At 37.2% G+C, this 25,309-nt stretch overlaps 1 protein-coding gene across 1 annotated transcript; it reads right to left on the reverse strand.

The window, feature by feature from the left end:
• Positions 1-24,147: 24,147 nt before the first annotated feature.
• LOC145571381 (uncharacterized) lies at positions 24,148-24,720 on the reverse strand. The gene is made up of 2 exons (XM_081630426.1): positions 24,408-24,720; positions 24,148-24,269 (listed from the first exon to the last, which is right to left on the reverse strand). The coding sequence occupies exons 1-2, from the start codon at positions 24,718-24,720 to the stop codon at positions 24,148-24,150; spliced, it is 435 nt and encodes a 144-aa protein (XP_081486552.1).
• Positions 24,721-25,309: the final 589 nt, after the last annotated feature.

Genomic DNA, 25,309 nt, shown 5'->3' on the forward strand with positions numbered 1-25,309 from the left:
ATTCAATTAAAGTTATTTAAACAATGTAAGAAAAGTGATTTATGTAAGTGCTCGGGAAACTAACCGTTCTTCTTTTGTTTTTAATCTCCGTTTAATGCGTTAATGGAATTTCTTTCTTCTTCGCATTTACAAGGAATTCAATGGATTCATTAGGGTTGGAAATTATTTGGGAAGAGATAAGAAAAGGTATTACGATAGTAAGAGAAGTTGAGAAATTAGGGTTTTGAGAATGCTAGGGTTTTAATTCTGATTTTTCGGTGCCCATAATGCTGAATAAAGACCCCTATTTATAGGCGTAGGAATCTAGGTTTAGGGTTTTAGATTTGCTTTGTCAGGTGGCGCGCACAACTCTTTGAGTCGCGCTGGATTCCACGCGCATGTCAATGATTCGAGCGTGCCAGGCGCGCGGAACTTACTGAGTTGCGCTGGGATGCGGATTGCTTTGTATGAAAACGCGTTTTTAAAACTTCCATAAATTTTGATTCCAAAGTCAGATTTAGTCGTGTGAGATAGCATTGGAAAGATCTAAATGTCTAATTTCCAATGCCGTTATAATTAAGTTAAAATCAATTATGTATCAAAAGATATGGTAGTTGGAGTGAGAGGGTGTCGGTTTTAGGGCCCGATTTAGTGTTTTGATCATAACTTATTCGTTTTAACTCAGAATTGGGCTTATAATGAACTGTTGGAAAGATCTTTGAAAGGGCTATCATTTGGTATAGTCCATGAATGGAAAGATGATGATTGTTTATCTTTTTTGTTCGGTTTTCAACAATGTAAGATCTATTGGATCGATTCATTGCATTTGCCGCATTTTGGTCATTTATTTATCAAGTTTAAACATGTATGAGCACGTTTTAGGGCTAATTAGTAATCGGAAAATTCTATAAGATTAATTGGTCTCAAATATGAGTTTTAAGTTACTTCATAATGCATTTCGTAGTCCATAAACACTTCAACTTTGATTTAACATGAACAACGGATTTTTGTAACATCATCGCACTTCCTTTCGGGATAAGAGGCCAAAAGTAGGTGTCTAAGATTAGTATATAATAAAAATGTTATTTATTTTGTGAATTTATGAGTGGATGCATTTGTTTGGATGCATTGGTCAGCTCACTGCCTCACCTTTTTTTCATTTTCTTTTTTTTTTATATGGAGTTCACTGCATCACTTAATTGGAGTAGGTGTACGATTTAAATCTAATATTGAACTTGATAAACCATCGAGGGATGTTTAAAAGCTCTTATGCATTATTTTAGTTAAAGCTTTGATTTTTCTGATTAAAAAATAAATCAACTGTGTAGGATCCGTTTAGACCCGTTTCGAACGCAGATCCGTAGGATCCAACGGATATGGATATGGATCCTCCTTCACCATACCCGACAGATTCGGATTGGATATGGATCTATGGTGCACAAACAGATCTGGATATGGATCAAGTTAGATCCGGTCAATATCCGAGTCGTTGCCATCCCTATTTAAGGGTTTATGATTATTAGGATTATAAGGGTTATAAGGGTTTGATGTCATTAGGGGTATTAGGGTAATTAGGGTTTATGGTTATTACGGTTATAAGGCTTTAGGGTTATGGATTTTAAAGGTTATTAGGGTTATAAGGGGTTTATAAGGGTTTGAGGTTATAAGGGTTTATAAGGATTTATGGTTATAAGGATTATAAGGGTTTAGGGTTGTAAAGGGCTAGGGGTATTAGGGTTATAGGGGTTTAAGGGTGTAAGGTTTATAAGTGTTTTGGGTTATTTGGGTTATTAGGGCTATAAGTGGTATAGGGTTATAACGGTTTTTAGGGTATAGGAACTGTTTGGGTGTTATGGTTCAGGGTTTATGGTTTGGATCTTTCAGTGAACTTGAATGCATCCAAATTAAATTATAATGTACGATTTCCTTTTTACACATCTTGGAAATTTTGGAAACCAGCTATGGTGAATTAAAGTGTTAAACCACAACTCATCGAGTAAGTTCGTAGAAACTAGTATCATTTGGGATCGGACTACTTAAAACAGTTGATTTACGTTTTGCAAGGTATTAGATTGGTTTTACTCAAAATTTTTCTTAGAATATAAGATAATTAAGGATAATATATTTGGGTAAATATATTTAAAGGTTATAATGTCGGTTAAATGTACGGAGTTTGAATATATTTTAGGGTTATATTTTAGGTTAAATAAATATCTATGAGTTAAATATAATTAAGGGTGATAATTTTATTTAATTTTTATGTAACAGTAATTTTGTTTAAAAATATGTAAGGTTTAGTTTTGTGGAAAAAATATCTTTAACAGTTATAATTATGAAATAATTTAAATCAGAGATATATTTTTTGTTCCTTAAATATTAAGGCTTATAAGTTATGGAGATGTTATTTAAATGAAGACCTACATAACAAGATTATCATTAAATCTGAGTGAAATGTACCCAAATACACAAGGGTTACAAGGGTTTCCCTTTTAATTTCCAAACAACCAATAAGAAAGTAGTTTGATTTTAGGAAAATGACAAGAACATATAAGGAAATGCATTGTAGAGCATAGGGTCTACTACTACTCATATTCAGCTAGAAAGAAATCCTCTTCATATAAGTTATTTATGAAAGGAATGGTGTCCTTCGAACAAGTGTATTATTCTGATAGCGGGCTCAGAATTATTAGAAAGGTAATATATTCAGTAAGGTCAAGTGATCGGAATGCCTGGGTGGAAGCCGCTTTCGATCAGTAATATTAATGTATAATTAACATTACAGCTTAATCTTGACTGAACCCTTCGGGTCACACCCTAGCAAATATACGAACCGACTCGACGAATTAATTCAGAAGAAATTAATTCGTCGCCCGAGTGTTAAATATTTAGACATCAAATATTCAACCTTGGAGCGGCGAAACCAAGCGTCAGATAATCTTAAATGTCGAGCCAAAATTTAGGATTTGGAGAGACGGGAAATTGCTTCAAGTAACAAGTAAAATCCTAACCACGCGAAAGCTAGGAAAGTGCGCCCAATAGGTGCGTGCCACGTGGCAGCACACATGGAAAAAAAACGCCATGTGGCAGCACACGTGGCAGCCACCTAGTGGCAGCCGACATGTGGCAGCACACGTGGTAGCCACCTAGTGACAGTCGCAAAGTGGAAGCATGCCACGTTGGCACTGTGCCACATGGCAACGCGCCATGGTGGCGGCACGTGTGGCAAGAGGCCGTGGACCCGGGTGACGGGTCATGGACACGGGCCAAAATAAAATGGCCCAACTGAACCCAATTTGGGGCTCAAGGTTGGGTCACACATGGTTAGTTCACATTGCATGTAAAATGCCTTCAGGACCAAGTAGGAAAGTGGTACTCACCTAACCATGTGACACTTGTTACTTGTTCCTTGGTTTATTTAACTAAGGATTGAATTCATCAATCATTCCATGTGGGATCTGTTCGTGAAAAAGTCCCACATTGAAAGATGAGTGGAATTCACAAGCTATCCTTCCTTATAAATAGCCAATGCATGGCTTGAGAATTCTTTGCTTGAGTGGGAGTTAAAAAGAGCATTGCATTTTAGCAAAAACTCTTAAACTCCATTGACTCTTGGGTTTTGGTCGGACCTTGCTAACTCCAAGGTAGCGGACCTAAAAAGTCGATGTTCGTCGTTTGTGGGTGGATACCATTGGAGGCTCGGTGTTTTCGGAGCTAAAGATTTCAAGTAAGAGCCCATTAGGTCGGGCGAAGCACGCGTCAAAGATAAATTCCTATTTTATCCTTTTATGTTTATGCTTTATGGTTTTATTAATTGCAAGTGGTTCTTTGGGTCAGGGTTGTTTCCGCGGTAAGTTGGACTTACCAAACCCCAACAGCGGTATCGGATCCACGCTCATTTATTTTTAAAATCATAATATTTTACAAGGAGATTTTTATAGCTTAATTTTTCTGGTTTAAGTTGCTAATTAGATTAGTAGCTCGTATTATTTATTTTAACCTCGTATTTAAGCTACCTTCAGCCCCAAACCAAAATTTCGACACAAAAATAGTGAACTATGGGAGGAAAAGGCGTTCTGGAAATGGTTTTTCCCTTCGAGGACTCGATTTTAGTCAAAAAAAACGACCAGAAATGCTATTTTCGAGGGTTTTTTCGTTTTTACGAAAATTTTTAAGTCTTTCTAACCTTGAAAATTAATTGCATATTTATGGTGGTTATGTAATTGGTTCAATACATATTTTATATGCAATTTTAAACCACTTTATTTTGTGCTTGAATGCTTGGTTTTATTTTTTTACATAATTGCAAACTAATTGCATTAAGTGTGAAATTGTTGTTCTTTGAGGCTTCCAAGTATTAAAGATTCAATCTTTAATTATATTAAGTGATTGAAACTTTATATTACTAAGTTCCATGAATTTTGTTAAACTTTGTTGATTTAATCAATTTTAATTGATTGGAATCATAAGTTTGAAACTTTGTGATAGAAAATTATTTATCTTCACATTGGAAGATATAATTTTTCAAGGATTCACATGTATTAAAGTTGGAATCTTTATTGAACTTATGTTCATTTTTCCAACTACTTTTTATTTTGTCATAAACTCAAGATTAATTTAAACTAATTAAATTAATAGTGAGTAATTGCCCTCTTATTATTTTTGTTGCACCAAGTTAAACCAATTTAATTAAAGAATGGTTCTTCGGAATTATTTTTGTTAGATGCACTTTGAAAATTTTATTTTAAGTTAGACTTGTTTAAATTTTCATTTTTGCTCAATGAATTAATTCTAAAATTAATTTATAATTGATTAGAGATGTCACAAAAAATAGGGAATTAATCCCGAGGCACAAGCACGCAAAGTAAGGCACAATAGCCATGTGCATCTCTCGACCAGCTGGGCTGCTCGCACAGCCCGCATGTGGCTGCCGAGGGACGAGGCTGCTGCGCTTGGTGCGTATGGTTCTAGGTGTGTGCGAGGAGCTGTGTGCTGACTTGGTGCATAAGGGGCGTGCGAGATGATGTAAGGTGTAGCAGCAGTGCTAGGCAGCTGCAGCTAGACGCGCATCGAGTGCGCGCTGCCAAGCAGCGCCCAGCAGCATCACAGCATGCAGGGTCGAGGCTGCTAGGCAAGCGCTCAGCACTTGCGTGCGTGTGAGTGCTCAAGGGTGCTAGACTTGGCTAGTCGAAGCACTTTTCTCTCGTTTAAATTTTTCTTTTTGGCCGTATTGTTTATTTTAATTTATTTTAATTAAAATTTTGGAGGCTAGGCCTCGGGTTTTGAGAGGCGTTGGCAAAATTTATTTTGACAAATTTTGGGTTTTACCGGCTTCATTAATTGTATTAATTGAGTTGGATGCGGAATTTAGTGGGAGCTTCAATTGTTAATTACGCTTATATACATAACCGGTTAAAACAACTTTGACTAGTTTTAGTTAGGCATGTTAATTGGATTAACCACCTAGATTAGTTACTAGTTCACGCGTGTTTATGCATTTTTACTTGTTTATCGTTGTAAAATGCATGGGCCATTCACAGATAGTGAATGGATGAATGGAATGTATATTCTCTCACAGGTTTTATAAAATGGCAATTAGTTGGGCCTGATTAGAATAGAAAATACGGACTGCAATGCGTGATGTATTTTTGTAAATCTAAATACGGTTTGCGTACCGTTGAGTAATTTTGTACATTAATATTTAGATTAGTCCTAATCATAGATACTAGTAATTGCATTTAATTATGGTCAAGTCTTGAAGATGGAGGTTCTTGGAAGACGTAGCCATGAAGTTGCAAATGAAGACCTTTTGAAGATGTCAAGGGGTCATGCTAGTTGCCAAATGCAACTATATTTATGCTATATATATATATATATATATATATATATATATATATATATATATATATATATATATATATATATATATATATATATATATATATATATATATATATATATATATATATATATATATATATATATATATATATATATATATATATATATATATATATATATATATATATATATATTTATATTTATATATATATATATGTTATGTCAGATGCATGTTTAGGATTTCGAATGTTGTGATGATTAATTAAGTTCACTTAAATCAACCAACATAGAAACCCTAGTTCCCTAAATATTGAGTAAAAACTTGCCATTCAAAAACAACACTTACCGGCCGAACGAGGGTAGTGTTGGGCTACACCAAAGAGAGGCATCACTACCTCTCCTTGGAAGTAAGGCAAGGTTGTTTTGGTTATACTCAACGATATGAGTGATGGAGTCCTAACATGTCATGGCAAAGTGGAGAAATTGTTGAGAGAGCATTAGATGCAATGATTTATTTAACCAAGAGTGGCTTGGAGCCATTAGGTGAACGACAACATTCATAATTGCATGAAAGAAATCAAGCGTATTAGATATGGGTGTGATTTCTTAGATATTTTATAAAGAGTGATACTCTTATAACATTCGGAAAAACCATTTATCATAAGATGAACCATTCAGGTTTTGGAGTAATTTAAAATTTCATGAAATTTTATCAATCCGTTTGCTATTTAATTTTGGTATGAAATTAAATAATGAGTCCATTTGATTCTTGGAATATTCAAAATAGGGTATCTAGACCAGTCTTGGTATGGAAACACCTATTAAGTGAACGTTGAATATTAGAATAAAAAATTATCCCTAATCGAGGTCATTTAAACGATGGACGATTAATGTCCAGTTGAGATTAGTGTGTAGTTTTATTCATAGCACCGTTTCAAGTGCTACAAGGACATGATTTTCATGAATCATTTGCACAGGTATTGGTTTAGAACTATACTGGATTGGCCTATGAGAATACTTTTAGAGATTAAAAACGTCATAAGTATACTTCTTATTATGGCTATCAGAACCTATTTCCTCGACCATGAGTACTGTGAGTTCTCTTTTTTTAGTACCAGTCCGCTTTGATGTTGTCAAACGTCTACCGTAATAGGGGATTATAACGGCAACACTCGGGTGGCTAGGTCCTCTTAGTAAGAGGAGCTACATTACAAGACTAGAATTGTCCCCCTACTAAAATAGGGAAGATGTCTTTGTTGTATACAAGGCCTCTCGTAGAGCGAGACTGTAAAAATGCATGGCCGTGCTCGGATGGATTTTAGAAATCATCTGTTTATTGACAGTCGGACTCGGAATCGAGAAACACTTCTGGACGTAATAAGGATGACAAAATAATCTTACCTTATATTTCATGAAGAGACATTAAGCGACATAGGAAAAAGGTTGTAAACTAAATCCTTTGAACAAGTGTACTATTCCGTTAGTGGGTTCAGAATTATTAGAAAGCTAATATATTCAATAAGGTCAAGTGATCGGAATGTCTAAGTGGAGGTCGCTTCCGATTAGTAACATTAATGCATAATTAATATTACAGCTTAATCTTGACTGAACCCGTCGGGTCACACCCTTAGCATTAAACGAACCGACTCGACACGGAAATTCTAGCTTGGAGCGTCGAAACCGAGTGTCGGAAGTAGAGACAAAAATAATAAATGACGAGACACGGAAATAATAATAAATCGCCAATATTTCCCAAATTACCCATAGCATCGGAGTGCCCAGAGCATCCGAGTGTTAGGGGCAAAAATGTCATAGCATTGGTGGCTAGCAAGCGCACTAAGCCGAGCAATGCATGGCCGGCTGGTGCGTGCTAGCGCACCATATCTAGCAGCATGCTAGCAGTCGCAAGCAACGCATAATAGCAACAGCTAGCATCCGCATCCATGTGTGCTAGCAGCAGCTAGCTGCCGCAAGCCGTGCGTGCTAGAAGCTCACGCACGGGGCTAGGCTCTCGGCCGGGCTGTGGCTGGGCCATTGGGCTGTGTACTAGGGGAGAAAGTAGGAGTATATGGAAGCAAGTTGGGTGAGGGACATGTGGCACAAGGACAGTATTAAGTGGGGAGCAAGTATGGTCCCCTACTCTCCATGTGGTCCTCACCACCCTTTAATATGATAGTGCCACTTGTAGATTTATTATTAGTTTGCTTATTTATTTTAATTTAGCTTTAAAATGAATTACGGAATTTCATGACTCCCACATTGATGGGATAGAAATTCCCACTCTCCCTCTTGCCTATAAATACCCACTTGAGCTAGTAGTTTTTGCGGGTTGACTTTCGTTGGAGGCTTGCGTATTTTCGGAGCTTAAAGCTTTCAAGTAAAAGCACGACTTTGAGGTTTTATCCTTTTATGTTTATTTGTTATGCTTATTTTATCCTTTTATCTGATTTTATCCTTTTATGTTTATTTGTTATACTTTATGGTTTAATTAATTGCGAGTAGTTGTTTGGGTCGGGGTTGTTTCCATGATAAGTTGGACTTACAAAACCCCAACACAGAACCCTTGGATCCACACCTGGAACAACTTGTATAGAGGCAAGTTAAGGGTTGAACCCAAAGGAACGGTATTGCTCAAGCGCTCTCAATTATGCGCCTAAGCTAGATTAGGGACAAAGATAAAGAGAGAGCACTAACCAACTAACAAACAAAGAAACCAAACAAATAAAGTACTAGGAACGGGGACCAACATGTAATCATGACAATTGTAGCAACTCAAAAACAATATGGAAATCAATGGTTGCGAAGACTCTGTCTCGTACTTCGACCGAACTCTCAACGGTTTGCTCGAACCTAATTGGAATTGCATTTTGCTCGTGCGAATTGGTGATTGGATTAATATTTGCAGGTTGTTGGTAGATGCGGGTGAATTACGTGGGGTGATGTGGGCTGGAATTGGTACGCCAAGGTGGTTGGAGTCGTGGTTTGGTGAGGTTGCTGTTGTTCGAATTGGAACAGGGGGGCATGGCTGGTTGCGTGAGGGAGCAGCGCTGTGGCTGGGTTGTTGTTGCGGCGCGGTGCTGCTCTGGTTGTAGGTGCTGCTTGTGGTTGATGGTGGTTTAGGGGCGTGGCTGGGTGCGTAAGGGAGCAGCGATGTGGCTGGGTTGTTGTTACGGCTGCTGTGGTTGATTGTGGTGGAGATTGGAAGTGGCTGCGGTGGTGTTGGTTGCGCATAGAGCTGGAGTGGAATTGATGGGTGATGGTGGCTGCCAGGTGGTGCTGCTGCTTGGTGTATTGGAGGTGAGTGGTGGCTGCTGTTATTGCTGGAGCAGGGGAGTTGTTAGGTTGGTGAGATTGGTGGGTGATGGTGGTGGTGCTGCTGCTGGTTTGTGTGGTTAAGGGGGCAGCATTGGTGGTCAGGTGGTTGATTGGTGCGTGATGGAGCAGGGGAAATGGTGTGGTGGAGGATGATAGGAGGTGGTTGCGTGGTGGTTGATTGGTGTGTGAGGGAGCGATTAACTTTTGACATGAATTCGGAAACCGAACTTACTTGACTTAAAACCCGAACACCTACACGCAAAACCGAGAAAAGGGATTAAGAAAAATAAAATAGAACTAAGTAATAAAATAAAACTAAATAAACTAAAATAGGAAATGAGAGAATTAAAACTAAAACTAACAAAATTAAATAAAACACAAACTAATAAACTATGAAAAACACTCAAAACTAATTAAAATAAATAAAAGTAAAATAGAAATAAGAGAAATAAAACTAAAACTAATAAAGACATAAAACTATACAAGTAAATAATATAAACTTAAAACTAATTAAAACTATGAAAGTAACAAAGGAAAGGAACGAAATAAAATAAATAGAAAGCAAATAAAATATGAAATTAAACTAATTCTAACTAAATCTACGAAAAGAACTAAAACACGAAAAAATTACAAAATAAACAAGAAATGTTATTAAAGAGAAAACAAGAGAAAGAAAGGGAAAATAAGATAAAATAAACACGAAAATGACTCTAATACTACTCCTTAAGAGTGACATGAATGTCACTCATCATAGGGGCACAATGCGCAGCATGGTGGCTAGTATGCGCACCAAGCCGAGCCTTGGCTGGCTGGTGCGTGCTAGCGCACCAATGCTAGCAGCCAAGGAGAGCTCGGCACAAAAGAGCAGCAGCAGTCGGCACTTGGAGTGCGTGGCATGTTGGCCGCAAGTAGCAGCTTCCCGCACTTAGAGTGCGAGGCTTGCTGGCCGAGAACATTAACAGCCCGCAAATCCTAGGTGCGGGTGGCTAAGCCGAGACTAAGGGAGGAATAAATGGGAAGCCCACTTTGGAGTCTTGATGTCCAAGTGGGAGAGGACATGTGGCGCAAGGTGAGCGAGAGAGTGGAGAGTAAGTTTGGTCCTCCCTCTCAAAGTGGTCCTCACTTGCTCTCTCATGTATAGTTGACACTTGTTGATTTATTACTAGCTTGCTGAAATAATTTTATTTTACCTTTCAAATAAAATGTGAAAATCTCACTATGCCACATTGATGGGAGAGACAATCATACCCTCATCATTTCCTATAAATACCCATGTAAGGGCATTGTAAATGATGCTTGAGTAAGAGTTGGAAAATGTATCACTAGTAGTGAAAACCTATGAACTCAAGAGTTGGAAAAGGTATCACATTTTGTGAAAGCCTTTGATCTCTATTACTCGGGTTTATCGGTCGGGTCTTGCTAACCCCTAGACATTGGATCTAGTCGGTGATTGTTGTTCCGGGTAGATAATCGTTGGAGGCTTCGTAATTTCGAAGCTAGCTTTCAAGTAAGAGCCCAAGTGGTCGGGTGAAGCACGCTCCAAAAGGTAATCGTTTTATCTTAATCTTGTTGTTAATTTAATTATGTTTATGGTTGTATTTATTGCGTGTGCGGTCTTGTTTTTTAATTTGTTTTCGCGGTGAGTCGGACTCTCCAAACCCCAGCAGCGGTATCGGAGCCTCGCTCGTTTATTTTTAAATCGTAATATTTTTCAACGTATTTTTATGGCTTAACTTTTCTTGTTTTATGTTGCTAATTAGATTAGTAGCTCGTTTTATCCATTTTAACCTCATATTAGAGATGACTTCAGCTCTCGATCCCATATTTCGACAAAAATGGTGAATTTTTTGTGGAAAAGGCGTTCTGGAAATGGTTTTATCCTTAAGGGCTAAATTTTTAGCCAAAAAACGACCAAAAATTCACTTTTCATGGGTTTTTTCGTTTTAAAGAAAAATTTTAAATCTTTCTAACCTTGAAAATAAATTGCATATTTATGATTGTTATGTAGTTGGTTCAATACATAATTTACTTGCAATTTTAAACCTCTTTAGGTATGATTATTTGTGGTAATTTGTGTTTAAAAGCTTGGTTTTATTTTTCATATAATTGCAAATTAATTGCATTAAGTGTGAAATTGTTGTTCTTTGAGGCTTCTAAGTACTAAATATTCAATCTTTAATTATAATAAGTGATTGAAACTTCGTGTTACTAAATTCTATGAATCTTGTTGAACTTTGTTGATTTAATCATTTTTTAGTTGATTGGAATCATAAAATTTGAAACTTGTGATAGAAATTTGTTTATCTTCATATTGGAAGATATAATTTTTCAAGGATTCACAAGTATTAAAGTTTGAATCTTTATTGAACTTATGTTCATTTTTCCAACTCCCTTTTATTTTGTCAAAATCACAAGATTAATTTAAATTGATTAAATTCATAGTGAGTAATTGGCCTCTTATTTTTGTTGCACCAAGTTAAACCAATTTTATAAAAAAATGGTTCTTAAAAATAATTTTGGTTGAATGCACTGGGATGGATTTTATTCGAGTTAGACTTGCTTAATTTTCATTTTGCACTTTACATTATTCTAAAAATAATTTAGAATTAATTTTTAAGTCACGCGAAAATAGGGTTCAAAAACCCGAGAGTAAGGCACGCAAACCAAGAAAACACCCTTTGGCTAGAAGGGTGCTATGCAGCCCGCATGTGGCTTCCAAGAGCTGCTGCTTGGTGCGCGTGCGTGGCTGGTGCGTGCCAAAAATCCCCAAAATATTAATTTTTTTTTCATTTATTGGTGTTTGGTATTACATAAAATTATTTGGGTATTTGGTATTAAAGTATATTAATCTAGTAATTTTATTGTAGAGATTAATATACATAGAAGACAAAATGTAAATCGAATATCAATCAATATAGATCAATTACAATATATAAATAAAAAAAATAATAAATAAAAAAAATAAAATTTACAACATCACAATAAAAAATAACCCCATACAACATCTAAATCAATATATACTTGCATCTTGATTTTTGCATAAATATACCTGCACCAATTACAACAAAAAAATAAATAAATGATTAAAAGAAATTGCAGTAAACACCCAGAAAATATTAAAAAAAAATCAGTTAAGCACCCTGAAAATAAAAAAAAAATCAAATAAAAATTAATTTTTAAAAAAAAGAACATAGACCACGCTCAGAATTAAAATAACCCAGAAAATTAAAAAAAAAACGTGTAAAATAAAGAAAAAGCCCAGAATATAAAAAAAAACGAATTAAAATCGATTAAAAAAAAAATCGATTAAAAATTCGATAAAAACAAAAACCCAGAAAATAAAAAACAAAAACGAAATAAAATTGATTAAATTAAGAAAAATTCGATTAAAATAAAAAAATTCCCAGAAAATATAAAAAACGAATTAAAATCGATTAATAAAAAAAAAATTCTTTAAAAAACCGATATAAACAAAAACCCAGAAAATAAAAAACAAAAACGAAATATAATCGATTAACATAAAAAAAACATCGATTAAAATAAAAAAAAAAACCTTAACCAAAAACGAATTAAAATGGATTAACATAAAAAAAATCGATTAAAAAACCGAATAAAACAAAATCCCAAAAAAAAAAAAAGAAACTGAATAAAATCGATTAAACCTTGAATTGGTGGTGGTCTTCGATTAAAATGTTGTTACATGTGGTGGTCTTCGATTAAAATGGTCTTCGTGGTGGTGAAAGTGGTGGTCTTCGAATGAAAGAAAGGTTGAGGACACAAGGGAGAAGGAGGTGAGGGAGAAGGAGATCGAGAAAGAGAAAGAGAAGGAGGAGATCCAGAAAAAGAAGGAGGAGATCGGGGAGCAGGAGATGGAAGGAGGAGGAGAGGAAAGAGAATCGGCTAGAAGTAGAATGAAATAGGTTTGAGGCTAAGAAGAAATAGGGAGAGAGAAAGGGCCGCATTTTTTTTAATAATTAAAAGGGCCGATTCACAAAGGCACCGGTTCAAACCGGTGGCCTTTATGTTTTTTCCATCGGTTTGAAGTGAACCGGTGCCTTATATCCTGGTTCAGCTTCCCACCAATTTTTTTGGCCATTTTTTGCCACCGGTTTGGACTGAACCGGTTGCAATTAGGGGGTGCCTTTTATGATATTTTCTACTAGTGTAGAAGAAGATAATACCATACAAGAAGCAAATTTGATCAACTTTCAAGTTCCAAAATCCACCAAAACAAAAATCCCAGTTTTCTCTTAAATGGAGGATAGAGAATGGAGAAGATGAAATGGAGGAAAGTAGTATGAATTTTGGTAAAATTGATGAAATAATTTTATTAAGAATACGGTGATTTGTGAGGAATTATGAGGATTTAAGTGATGAAATTAAAGTATGAAGGTTAAGGTTTTAAGTGAGGAGAGGATATGGCGCGGACAAGGGTGAGAATATGAGGGAAAGAAAGAAGAAAAGAAAGAGAAATAGCCTTGGTTGGGCAGCGCACGACCGCGCAGCAGGGGTGCGCGCCGCGCACAAGGGTTGCGTACTCGCGCTGCTCGGCTGCGCGCCCACACCCTGTCGTTTCTCTTCTTTGCTTTGCCTCTCATTTTGGTGCGTTCGAATATGGGCTCTATGCATCTTTATCATCCCGGGATTATTGAGCCCACTAAACACATCAGTTTCAAAACGCCTTGGTAGTTGGTTTAACATCCCATATTAAAGAGAGCACCATAATGAACCCACCAAGCACAAATTCCCTTCTCATTTAAGCATATTTTTTCCCAATCTTACTTCCTTGATTACCTTACCTTTTAACTCGAAATTTAAGAAAATCAAGCATACTCTAATCATTTATCACGAAACTCCTTCCCATTATACTCATGCTTAGCTTGTTTGAAGGATACGATTACCATGAATTCAACGTGTAAATCCAAACACAAAACAAGGGAAAGAAAGAAAAGCAATTAAAATAAAAATAATAAAGATAAAATCAAAAGAAAAATGTTAGAAAACTAGGTTGCCTCCTGTAGACACCTAAAAATGTCTCCCCAAAACAAAACCCGATGATGAACACCTTTCACCGCCATTATTGGTAAGGTTGAGTATTTAATCCTTAGAGTGCTTAAATCAATGTTCTATCCAATATATTTCATAAACCAATCCAATTTCAAGCTCATTTCTCTAAACCATAACATATTTTCCACTTTTCATATCCACATTACAAAACCGAGATGAACTGATTTTATGGATATAAAATATTGATCCAATTATTATGTGGTTGGATAGGACTTGAAATAAGCTTTCCAACCATATATCATAAGCCAATTCCGAGATATAACGAAAAAGATATGAGCAAAACACTAAACTCGGCCCAAAACCGACACCCTTCCACTAAAACGTCCATATCTTAAGATCTACAAATCATTTTGACCTGATTCAAATTGGGATGGATATTACACTTGATAAGATTTCCAATGATATATTATATGACTTATTTCTATTTACGGATCACAAGTTATGATGATTTTAAAAACGGATAAAAAATTGGAACCACCGCGCACAGTACAAAAGCACCGTGTCACGGGAGTGTGCCCCGTCTGACGGTGCCTGGTACCATGTCACGGTACTTTACATCGTGTCACGATGCCATTTTCGAAGCTTTTTCTCATCAAATTCCAACGTGGCATGGTACCAGTTGCCGTGACACGGTACCTGCTGCCGTGACACGATATTTCTCATCGTGTCACGGTACTTTTTCCGTGTAATTTCCGTGTTATCTCATACCGTGACATGGTGTACTGTACCGTGCCACAGTGAACACTGCCGTGTCACAGTACGTGTTCCGTGTCACAGAATTTTCTCGTGTTTTTTTTTCGTAAACCCTTCACGTGTTTTCACTTTTTATAGGTCAAATATTTCCCGCGTCACTCCTGTTGTCCTCTGCGTCACGGGATTTCCCCCGTCTGACGGTGCCTGGCACCGTGTCACGGTGTTATCTGCCGTGTCGCGGTGATATTTTTTAGGGTTTTTATCTTAATAGGGTTCTGTGTGTTCCCTCTAATCGTTTTTCCTGTAAATACCCCCTCCTTTCTGCAGTTCGGGGCATCAAATCCTTCTCTCTTCCTCTCATTTACACCAAAAATCATTCTATTCTCTCTCTCTCTCACATTCTAAGCCTGAAACCTATATTCCTAATTACATCATTCTTCGCCTAAGCACTCCATGGAATATATACTTAACCCGAGTTTCGTCCTTAAACCAAGGCGTGAAAGGTACAAATCACCGAGGGTTTGGACCAAATTAACTCTACTTTTTTATTTTATTTAATTTAATTTTTATTTGATTTATTTTTTTTATTGAAGTTACTAACAATTTGTTCATGATGTAGCAATTTAAGGAAACGCGGAAAGTGAGTAATTAATCACTTAATTACTCTTATTTTTATTCTTATTGCTTGTATCATGATTAGGTTATCTTATATTTGATTGACTAACGATATTATTGTTAAATTGCTTCCAATAATAATGTTAATTCTATTATATATTTATGATCACCATATTACATGTTTAAGAAAAATATGTAATTGAAAATCACGCCTAATAAGATAATTTGGACAACTGATTTAGGTTCCTTTTTAATCTTGTTATTTAATCAAGTGATCACGATATTTTAAATTATATGTTGCTTTAATATTTAACCAATTTAGCCTAATAATAGTTTTGAGCATATTGAATTTTTGTTTGTATGCCTTTGAGAGCGTAGGAATACTTTTCACTATAAGAATCGAGTAGAGGCCAATATAGGCGAATGTGACTCCATGACTCACTTCGTACTATCATCCCCGATCCGCTTTTCGTGGTTCCAAACCATATGGAGTTAGTAATCTCATGGATTATGAATGGGTTGTAACCTTCACGGGTCAATCGTTGTTGCCTATCGTTGTCCCTTTATCGTGGTTGCCTTAAATGATCCGTGAACGGTTTACAAGTTCCTTAAAAACTTGTTGGTGGCTCCCTACTTTCCTTGTCCCTAATCGTACACATTAATTCCCACTTCCTAAGAGTGCCAAGCATAGTCACACATGCTTTTAACGTAGGCGCATTTCGAGCGACGCCTACAGTTTGGCGACTCCAACGGGGAGGATTCTTGGTTATTTATCGATTTGAGTGATCGGTATTTAATTAAGATGAGTGGATGAGACTTGAAAGATTCTTGTGATTAATTTGGCATTTTTGCATAGATGTTTTGTCGCATTTTATCCCGTAGGAAAAATTAAATAACTTGATTGTGTACGAAGGAAAGCATGACACAAATCAGATTTTCTGACTGCCGTGTCACGGTGTAGTACACCATTAGACAGTGTGCAACATCGTGACGCGGTGCTCTATACCGTGTCACGTAGTCCTTAAATCAGTCTGGTGGCTTTTTTTCTCTTCTCACAGTCAACTTCCTTCGGTTTTTCTGAAAAAACGTGTATGTTCTACATGCGTCTTAGCCTCGGGGGATTTAAGCTCAATCAACCCTAAAACACTCATGGCAATAATGGTTCATCCGAGTTATTATATCCACCCAAACCATGGAGTCGAGTTCGATTTCATCACGAACTCGCAGAGCTGCCCGTTGGCATACACCCTCAAGGGAGGCTGCCTTGCTAACGCGTCCAACATCTTAACCATGGTACCATATTGACACCAAATAAAATTGACCACAGTCGAACATAGAACTTGACCTTAGATTGCGAACTATTCTTTGCATCATTGTGCCTACGCGTATTTTATGTGTGTATATTTGGTCGTTTTGATCCTAACCTTAACGATCTTTCTTTGTCTATGGTGGATTATTTTATGATTAACGATTGCCAATGGACCGTACTCACTTAGTAGTTAGCGCAAACTAAAAAAAAAAATTTGATGTGCCACGTCATCATCCACCGTGCCACGGGAAATGGGAAAGTTCACCGTGGCACGGTGGATTTCTAGAAAAAAAAAAATTCTCGTGCCACGTCAGCATCCACCGTGCCACGGGAAAGTTCACCGTGTCATGGCAGTTTCCACCGTGGCACAGTGGATTTCCAGCAAGCAAAAAAAATAAATTGTTGTGCCACGTAAGCATCCACCGCGCCGCGGGGATGTTTATCGTGTCGTGCCAATTTTCACCGTGACACGGTGAATTTTTTTTTAAAAAAAAAAATGGAAATGGTCACCGCGTCACGGCAACTTGTGCCATGACACAGTATAGTTTTCTGTGTCACGGTGCCTAGGAAATAAGTCCAGTCAGTTTTTTTTAGTCTTCGGTGTTAATTTGGTCCTTGCATCAGTCATTTTGGTTAATTTTCACATGTCTAGCCATACGATCATACCACGAGTCTTATAACATCACTTAATCACTCACGACTGTAGTATTATTCCACACACTTTCTTTATTTTTTTTCTTGACTCGAGTCATACACCATGTTGTCGATCGTATACTAGGTTCATGCACCCCCATTTCCTTCATGATAAAAGATGAGTGGATTGGAGTTATTCTCACCTGTTTTCAAATGACTTTTTTTTCCTTCCTTTCCTATCTTGAGCAATGAGTCAAACAATTAAGTGAATTTATTTTTTCACAGTACTTGGTCAAGGAGCAGGGGTAGATTGGTACGGTTCGAGTCATTACTGTATCAACCTCTTAGGCTTTAAAGAGAAATTCACCATCTCCACATCACTCATCACCTTCAAACTACTTTCAGTTTGTCCCAACTAAGGAAGATATTTAGAGCATTAACAAGTCCATTGAAACAATGTCTACCATATTGCAAGCACTCACTACCAGAGTCAACACAGTAGAGCAAAACAATGTTACTGCGGCTGCAATGGACAGGATCAAAGAGGAAATGAGCAAGATTTCTGAGGATTTCACCTATGTGGAACAACCTCCCACTCCTTTGGATTTGAAGGACAGACTCCTTGAAAAGTTCTCCACTGTTGATATTCTAAAGTTCAAGCCTACTGACAATCCAATATTCCATTTGAAGGCGTTCTTTGCAACCATGACTCTGAAGGGATTGGACGTAACACTCTTCCCTATGGTGTTCCCTCTCTCCTTAGATCATGCTTGCCAACAATGGTTTTATTCTCTAGATGCCAAACACATTGTAACTTGGGAAGATGTCACCGAAAGTTTCATGAATCGTTACAAGTGTAACATTCAAGCTAGAACTTCTGAACGTGAACTCTCAATTCTCAAACAGAAAGAGAATGAAGGCTTCACCGCTTATCTGAACAGGTTGAGAGAAACAGTTGCACTCTTGGTAGATCCTCCCAAAGAAAAAGACATGATTCGCCTCTTCATCCAAAATTCTACTCACTAGTATAAGCAACATCTCAAATTTCTTCCTTTGAACACTTTTGAAGCTGTGTATGACATTGACATCAATATCGAGGATGATCTAATAAAGACTGTCGGTAGTAACAATAATAACACTTGGAAAAACAAGAAGAACGACCTTCCTCCTTCTTTATCTTCTAAGCACGAAAATACTACGAACAATATAAGCCAAATTAATCTCAATGAATTATTAGCTCTTGATTCTCCGTTGCCCAAGAAAAAGAGAACCTACACTCCTTTAGAAATGACTTATTATACGGCCTTTGATCACCTTTACGGTCAAGGCTTGATCACACCTATTCGGCCTTTTCCAGAGCCTAAACCTGAAGAAAGGAGCGCCAAGTGGAACCCTAACGCCCATTGCACGTTCCATCAAGGAAAGGGTCACTCTACCGAACAATGCTGGAATTTGGAGGACGCTGTTCAAGATCTTGTTGATGCAAAAAAACTTCCAATCCCTCCAAGCGGCAAGAAATAGTGAACACAAGGCGCACAACAGATCCTTTTTGCAATATTTCATGATTTCTATTTTTATTATTCATCTCCATTCCCCCATTCATGTCCAACATAGGTTTTCCATTTCGAATTTGTATATGTTTCATGTGTTTCGTTCACCTTTTCCATTAAAAAAATGAGTAAATTCCCTTTCCATCTCGATCATAGCATTTTTAATTCATTCATTATTTCTAAAAAAATAAAAAAAAATCAATTACCGAACTAAACACTAGGTACACCAATGACGTGAGGCACCTTTGCAACACTGTCATTTCCCGTTAACCGTTCAATCACATTTCATTTCTTCATCAACCATTTTGAGCCTCGTCTAATGTTTGACCTTCATTTCTTCAACCCACATTCACTTAACCTTGGGATTGGAAGATGTAAAATTGTATAACATTCAAAAAGAAATTAAAAAAAAAGTAGCAAAGCAACAATAAAACAATGTCTTAAGGCAAGTGTTCCAATGTCTTTGATATGAACATGTCTCAAATTGCGTCTCTCATCGAGTGATTGGTACCGTGCCTAAGAAACGTGAATGCTAAGTGAGTGATGGACCGCATGATCTGTGATTGCCTACATTGATTCAAAAGAATAAAAAAAAAGAAAAGAAAAAGAAATTAAAAAAAAAATTAAAATAAACTTACAAAATTTAAAACTTTCAAATTCACAATTACACATCTTGGGGGCTTCTCATGGGTCTTGAGCCTTTTTACCCCTTTCTTCCTTAAACCATCAGCTTAACCATTACAACCCTTGGAAGACCTCTTTAAGGTGTACATACACTTGTGCAAAGTTCGGTTAGAGCTACGTTCGGCCTGATTCCTAACGGATACGTAAGCAACCTCACATCGAGGTACGACCACATTCATATTATATCCTTGCATGATCGAGTCAAAGAATATCCAATGCTTACCCCTACCCATTTAGAGCTAGACATAGGGGCATGAACCCATATCACATTAGCTTACCCAGCCTAAAGAGTCATCATCTTTGACTCTTCTCACATATATTTCCATCACCATAACCCTTACAACCAGCCTTAGTATCACATTCACACACTTTACTCACACATCTATATCCATATCAATCATCCTTCCCTTTAAGAGTCCTTTATCATGAAATCTTGTTTAAACACTGTGCATGTTTCATTGTCTTTCAGGAAAACATTCATTAAAAGAAACATTGTATACTTGCTTAGCTTCATCATGACCTGAGCAATGTTCATTGTTTCATGCATCGCATAATATGCTGAGCAACATTTATATATCAATGATTTTTAATCATACAAAGCATATCGTTCTTAGCTCCTTGACCTAAGCAACGTTCATTAAGTAATAATCACTTCATCTATATACGTGCTTAGCTTCCAGACCTGAGTGACGTTCAAGATCGTTTCTTTACACCATATATGATGCTTAGCTCAATGACCTAAGTTCATTCATCTATCGTGTCACATGATGTAATTGTCCTTAATCTCCAGGCCTAAGAACATGCATCATGCATACAATCCAGGCGATTCATTTCGTCTTGCTCAACGAGGAAGTTCAAAATTTCTTCTCTTTTTCATGTCTTTTATTTTGGGGATGTTCAAAATCTTTTTCAAAATTTTTTCTCATTGAGGGAAGTTCGAAAATAAAAGTTTAGTTTTCACGTATTTCTTTTTTGGGAGAAAGTCGGTACCCTCCACTCGTCTCAAAACAAAAATGATGGAAAATTTTTGTTTTTTCATTTTTGGTTGCTTGTGTCTGCACACACACACACACCATATACACACACAATCACAAGTCCTACTCATGTCATGTCATGTCGTGTCAAGTAAAACTTGGTCAAGCTAGTTGGTCAAGTCAATCATAGTCTATACGAGTCCCTTGGAAAATTTTATTTTGTAGGTCTCCATTACAACCCACGACCGGGGACAAGCGGACCATCTATAGCCCACGTCCGGGGACAAGTGGACCATTTACAGCCCATGTTCGGGGACAAGCGAACCATCTGCATCCCATGTCCGGGGAAAAGCGGACGACCTAGAGCCCACTTCCAGGGACAAGCGAACCATTTACAACCCCCATTTGGGGACAAGCGAACCATTTACAGCCCACTTCCGGGGACAAGCGAACCATCTACAACCCACGTTCGGGGACAAGCGAACCATTTAAAGCCCACGTTCGGGGACAAGCGAACCAACGAAAACCCACGTTTGGGGACAATAGAATCATTATCATTTCACGGCGTAAGGTTCTCGATACATAGAGACTTGCAATCTCATTATCTGTCGACTTTCCTCAAGCATGGAAATTATTATCCGGCGGGTTTCTTCAAGCATAGAAAACCGCCAAATTTCTTTGTTGGCTTTCCTCAAGCATGGAAAGTATTATTGGTGGGTTTCTTCTAGCATAGAAAAACACAAAATTCATATGTCGACTTTCCTCAAGCATGGAAAGTATCATCCGGTAGGTTTCTTCAGGCTTAGAAAACTACCAAACTCATAAGTCGACTTTCCTCAGGCATGGAAAGAATTTCAACAAACGTCATCCGGTGGATTCCTTCAAGCATAGGAAGCTACCATACTAATTTGTCACCGATAAACTGGTGTCAAATAAGCATTTTGTTCCTTTACTCTTTTATCTGTGGAACTAACGTTTTCTACAGGTATCGACATATACAGAGTGATTTAGGATCGCAGAACGTCTAAAAAATCATTCTCCGTCCCTATCGAATACTTTGACTATCGTTTTCGAAATTGACGTTTCTACAAACTCAGTGGGGGCTTTTGTAGACACCTATAAATGTCTCCCCAAAACAAAACCCGATGATGAACACCTTTCACCACCATTATTGGTCGGGTTGAGTATTTAATATTTTGAGTGCTTAAATCCATGTTCTATCCAATATATTTCATAAACCAATTTAATTTCTAGCTCATTTCTCTAAACCATAACATATTTTCCACTTTTCATATCCACATCATAAAACCAAGATGAACTGATTTTATGGATATATAATATTGATCCAATTATTATGTGGTTGGATAGGACTTGAAATAAGCTTTCCAACCATATATCATAAGCCCAATTCCGAGATATAACGAAAAAGATATGAGCAAAACACTAAACTCGGCCCAAAACCGACACCCTTCCACTAAAACGGCCATATCTTAAAATATAAAAAAATCTTTTGACCTGATTCAAATTGGGTTGGAAATTATACTTTATAAGCTTTCTAATGGTAAATTTTATGACTTATTCCAAGTTACGGATCAAAAGTTATGATGATTTTAAAAACGAGTAAAAAACTAGAACCACCGCGCACAGTGCGAAAGCACCGTGTCATGGGAGTGTGCCCCGTCTTACAGTTCCTGTAACCGTATCACGGTACTTTACATCGTGTCACGGTGCCATTTTTGAAGCTTTTTAACATCAAATTCCACTGTGGCACGGTACCAGTTGTCGTGACATGGTACCTGCGGCTGTTCTCACCTTGTCACGGTGCTTTTTCCGTGTAATTTCTGCGTTTTCTCATACCGTGACACAGTGTACTGTACCGTGACACGGTGGAAACTTCCCTGTCATGGTACGTGTGCCGTGTCACGGAATTTTCTCGTGTCTTATCCGCGTAAACCCTTCACGCGTTATCACTTTTCGTAGGTCAAAAATTTCTCACGTCACTCCAGTTGTCCACCGCGTCATGGAATTTTCCTCCATCTGACGGTGCCTGGCACCGTGTCACTGTGTTATCTATCGTGTCGCGATGTTATTTTTTAGGGTTTTTATCTTTTTAGGGTTCCGTGTGTTCCCTCTGCTCGTTTTCCCTATAAATACCCCCTCCTCTTTGCAGTTCGGGGCATCAAATCCTTCTCTCTTCCTCTCTTTTACACCAAAAATCATTTTATTCTCTCTCTCTCATATTCTAAGCCTTAAAACTATATTCCTAATTACATCATTTTTCCCCTAAGCACTCCAATGAATCTATACTTAAACCGAGGTTCCGTCCTTAAACCAAGGCGTGAAAGGTACAAATAACTGAGGGTTTGGACCAAATTAACTCCACTTTATTATTTAATTTAATTTAATTTTCATTTAATTTATATTTTTTATTGAAGTTACTAACAGTTTATTCATGATGTAACAATTCAAGGAAACGCGGAAAGTGAGTAATTAATCACTTAATTACTATTATTTTTATTCTAATTACTAGTATCATGATTAGGTTATTTTATATTTGATTGGACTAACGATATTATTGTTAAATTGCTTCTAATAATAATGTTAATTCTATTATATATTTATGATCACAATATTTTATGTTTAAGGGAATATGTTATTGAAAATCACGCCTAATACGATAATTTGGACAACCGGTTAGGGTTCCTTTTTAATCTTGTTATTTAATAAAGTGATCACGATATATTAGAATTATAGGTTGCATTAATATTTAACCAAATTATCCTAATAATAGTTTGGAGGGAATTGAATTTTTTGCTTTGTATGCCTTTGAGATCGCGGGAATACTTTTCACTATAAGAATCGAGTAGAGGCCAATGCCGGCGAATGTGACTCCATGACTCACTTCGTACCATCGTCCCCGATCCTCCTTTCGTGGTTCCAAACCATATGGAGTTAGTAATCTCATGGATTATGAATGGGGTGTAACCTTCACGGGTCAATCGTTGTTGCCTATCGTTGTCCCTTTATCGTGGTTGCCTTAAATGATCCGTGAACGGTTTACAAGTTCCTTAAAAACTTGTTGGCGGCTCCCTACTTTTCTTGTCCCTAATCGTACACGTTAATTCCCTCTTCCTAAGAGTGCCAAGCATATTCACACATGCTTTTAACGTAGGCGCACTTCAAGCGACGCCTACACCTCCCGAGAAGCGCTTGCTTGAGGTCTTAATCTCGACCCTTCCTCCAAATCACGGAGTGTCAAAGAAAACCACTGTTTCCAAAGCGGTAGAGGAAACAAACTTCGTGCCATTATTTGGCAACTCCACTTCTTTGTTGGATGCATTCTCTTGTGTTGATAATTCCGATTCAAGCTTGCCTTGTTTCAATTTCATTTTCTTCTTCATGAAAGATCTCTTTTTTCTTTTTTTGTCTTCTTGCTCCTTGTAGTGAACGGCTTCTCACCATCGACACGTTTGGAGTCAACCTGATCCTCTCATGGATAGAGCTGAAACCATAAAGGTATATCAATCACATCCTCATCCACAAGCTTTGAAGGCTCTATGTTATCTTCACTAACCGTCTTGCTTTCAATACTTATAGAAACATTATCACAAACTTCAAGAGCATCATTAGTAGAAGACAAAAACATGCATACATTATCATTGGAATGAGGTGAATTTATACACATAATTCCTTACATAAAAGACAAAGATTCTTGCATTGACTTAATCTCAAAACTCACCTTATTATTACCAACACGCAATGTAATAAGGCCACCTTTCACATCAATCAAAGCACCCAAAAAAGTTAAGAATGGTCTCCCTAAGATGATAGGTATATTGTCATCTTTCGCTATTTCAAGCACAATGAAGTCAACCGGAATTGTAAACTCACCTATCTTCAGGGGGACATCCTCAACTCTTTCATTAGGAAACTTAATAAGACGGTCATCCAATTGTAAGGTCATATTGGTTGGGAGAAGCTCACCTAGCTTAAGCTTCAAAAAAATCGAATAAGGCATTATTCTAACACTTGCACCAAGATCACAAAGAGCATTTTGAAACATTTTTCCATTAATGTTGCAAAGGATTGAACAATTACCTGGATAAAAATCAATGTTGCCGTAGAGAAATTCGCGCGCATATCAATGAGTCGCGCTTGTCTGGCACACGCAACTCACAAGGTTGCGCGCCAGCACAACTGCTAGTTATGCGCTTGCGGAAGATTCAGAATTTCATAAAAATTTAAAATCGAATCTACCATAATACTGCGCGCAAGACTATTAGTTGCACTGCCCATAGCAGCACAACCAATTCACTTGCACTAGGTTGTGGTGCACAACCCATTCAGATGCACGCGACACTTGCTGCGGTAGAATGCTCAAAACCTTAAATGTATCCATTGCCTATAAATAGAGGCTTAATACGAGGCTTAAACAAACAGATTTTAACCTAAAAACTCTGGCAGAAACTTTGTGAACTTGTAAACTACCTAACCCTCTTGTCCTAAACACTAACCCCCTTTAATACTTGTTACTACGGGGAAAGTTCCCAAACAAGATGGAGTCCATAAGTGTTCTAAATGAAGATCTAGCAAAGAGAAGTGGTAAATTCCCGAGCACTTAGATCAATCACCTTATTTTTCTTGGTTAAAAT

This window comes from Chenopodium album, chromosome 2 (assembly GCF_948465745.1).
Source record: "Chenopodium album chromosome 2, dcCheAlbu1.1, whole genome shotgun sequence".
In the NCBI taxonomy this organism is placed as follows: domain Eukaryota; kingdom Viridiplantae; phylum Streptophyta; class Magnoliopsida; order Caryophyllales; family Amaranthaceae; genus Chenopodium; species Chenopodium album.

What these genes read in the sequence shown, in the direction of transcription:
- LOC145571381 (XM_081630426.1), bottom strand. Translation starts at nt 24,720, where the DNA reads ATGTTTCAAAATGCTCTTTGTGATCTTGGTGCAAGTGTTAGAATAATG. An exon ending in CCTTATTACATTGCGTGTTG is followed by an intron (nt 24,270 to 24,407) that starts GTAATAATAAGG and finishes ATGCTCTTGAAG; the next exon opens with TTTGTGATAATGTTTCTATA.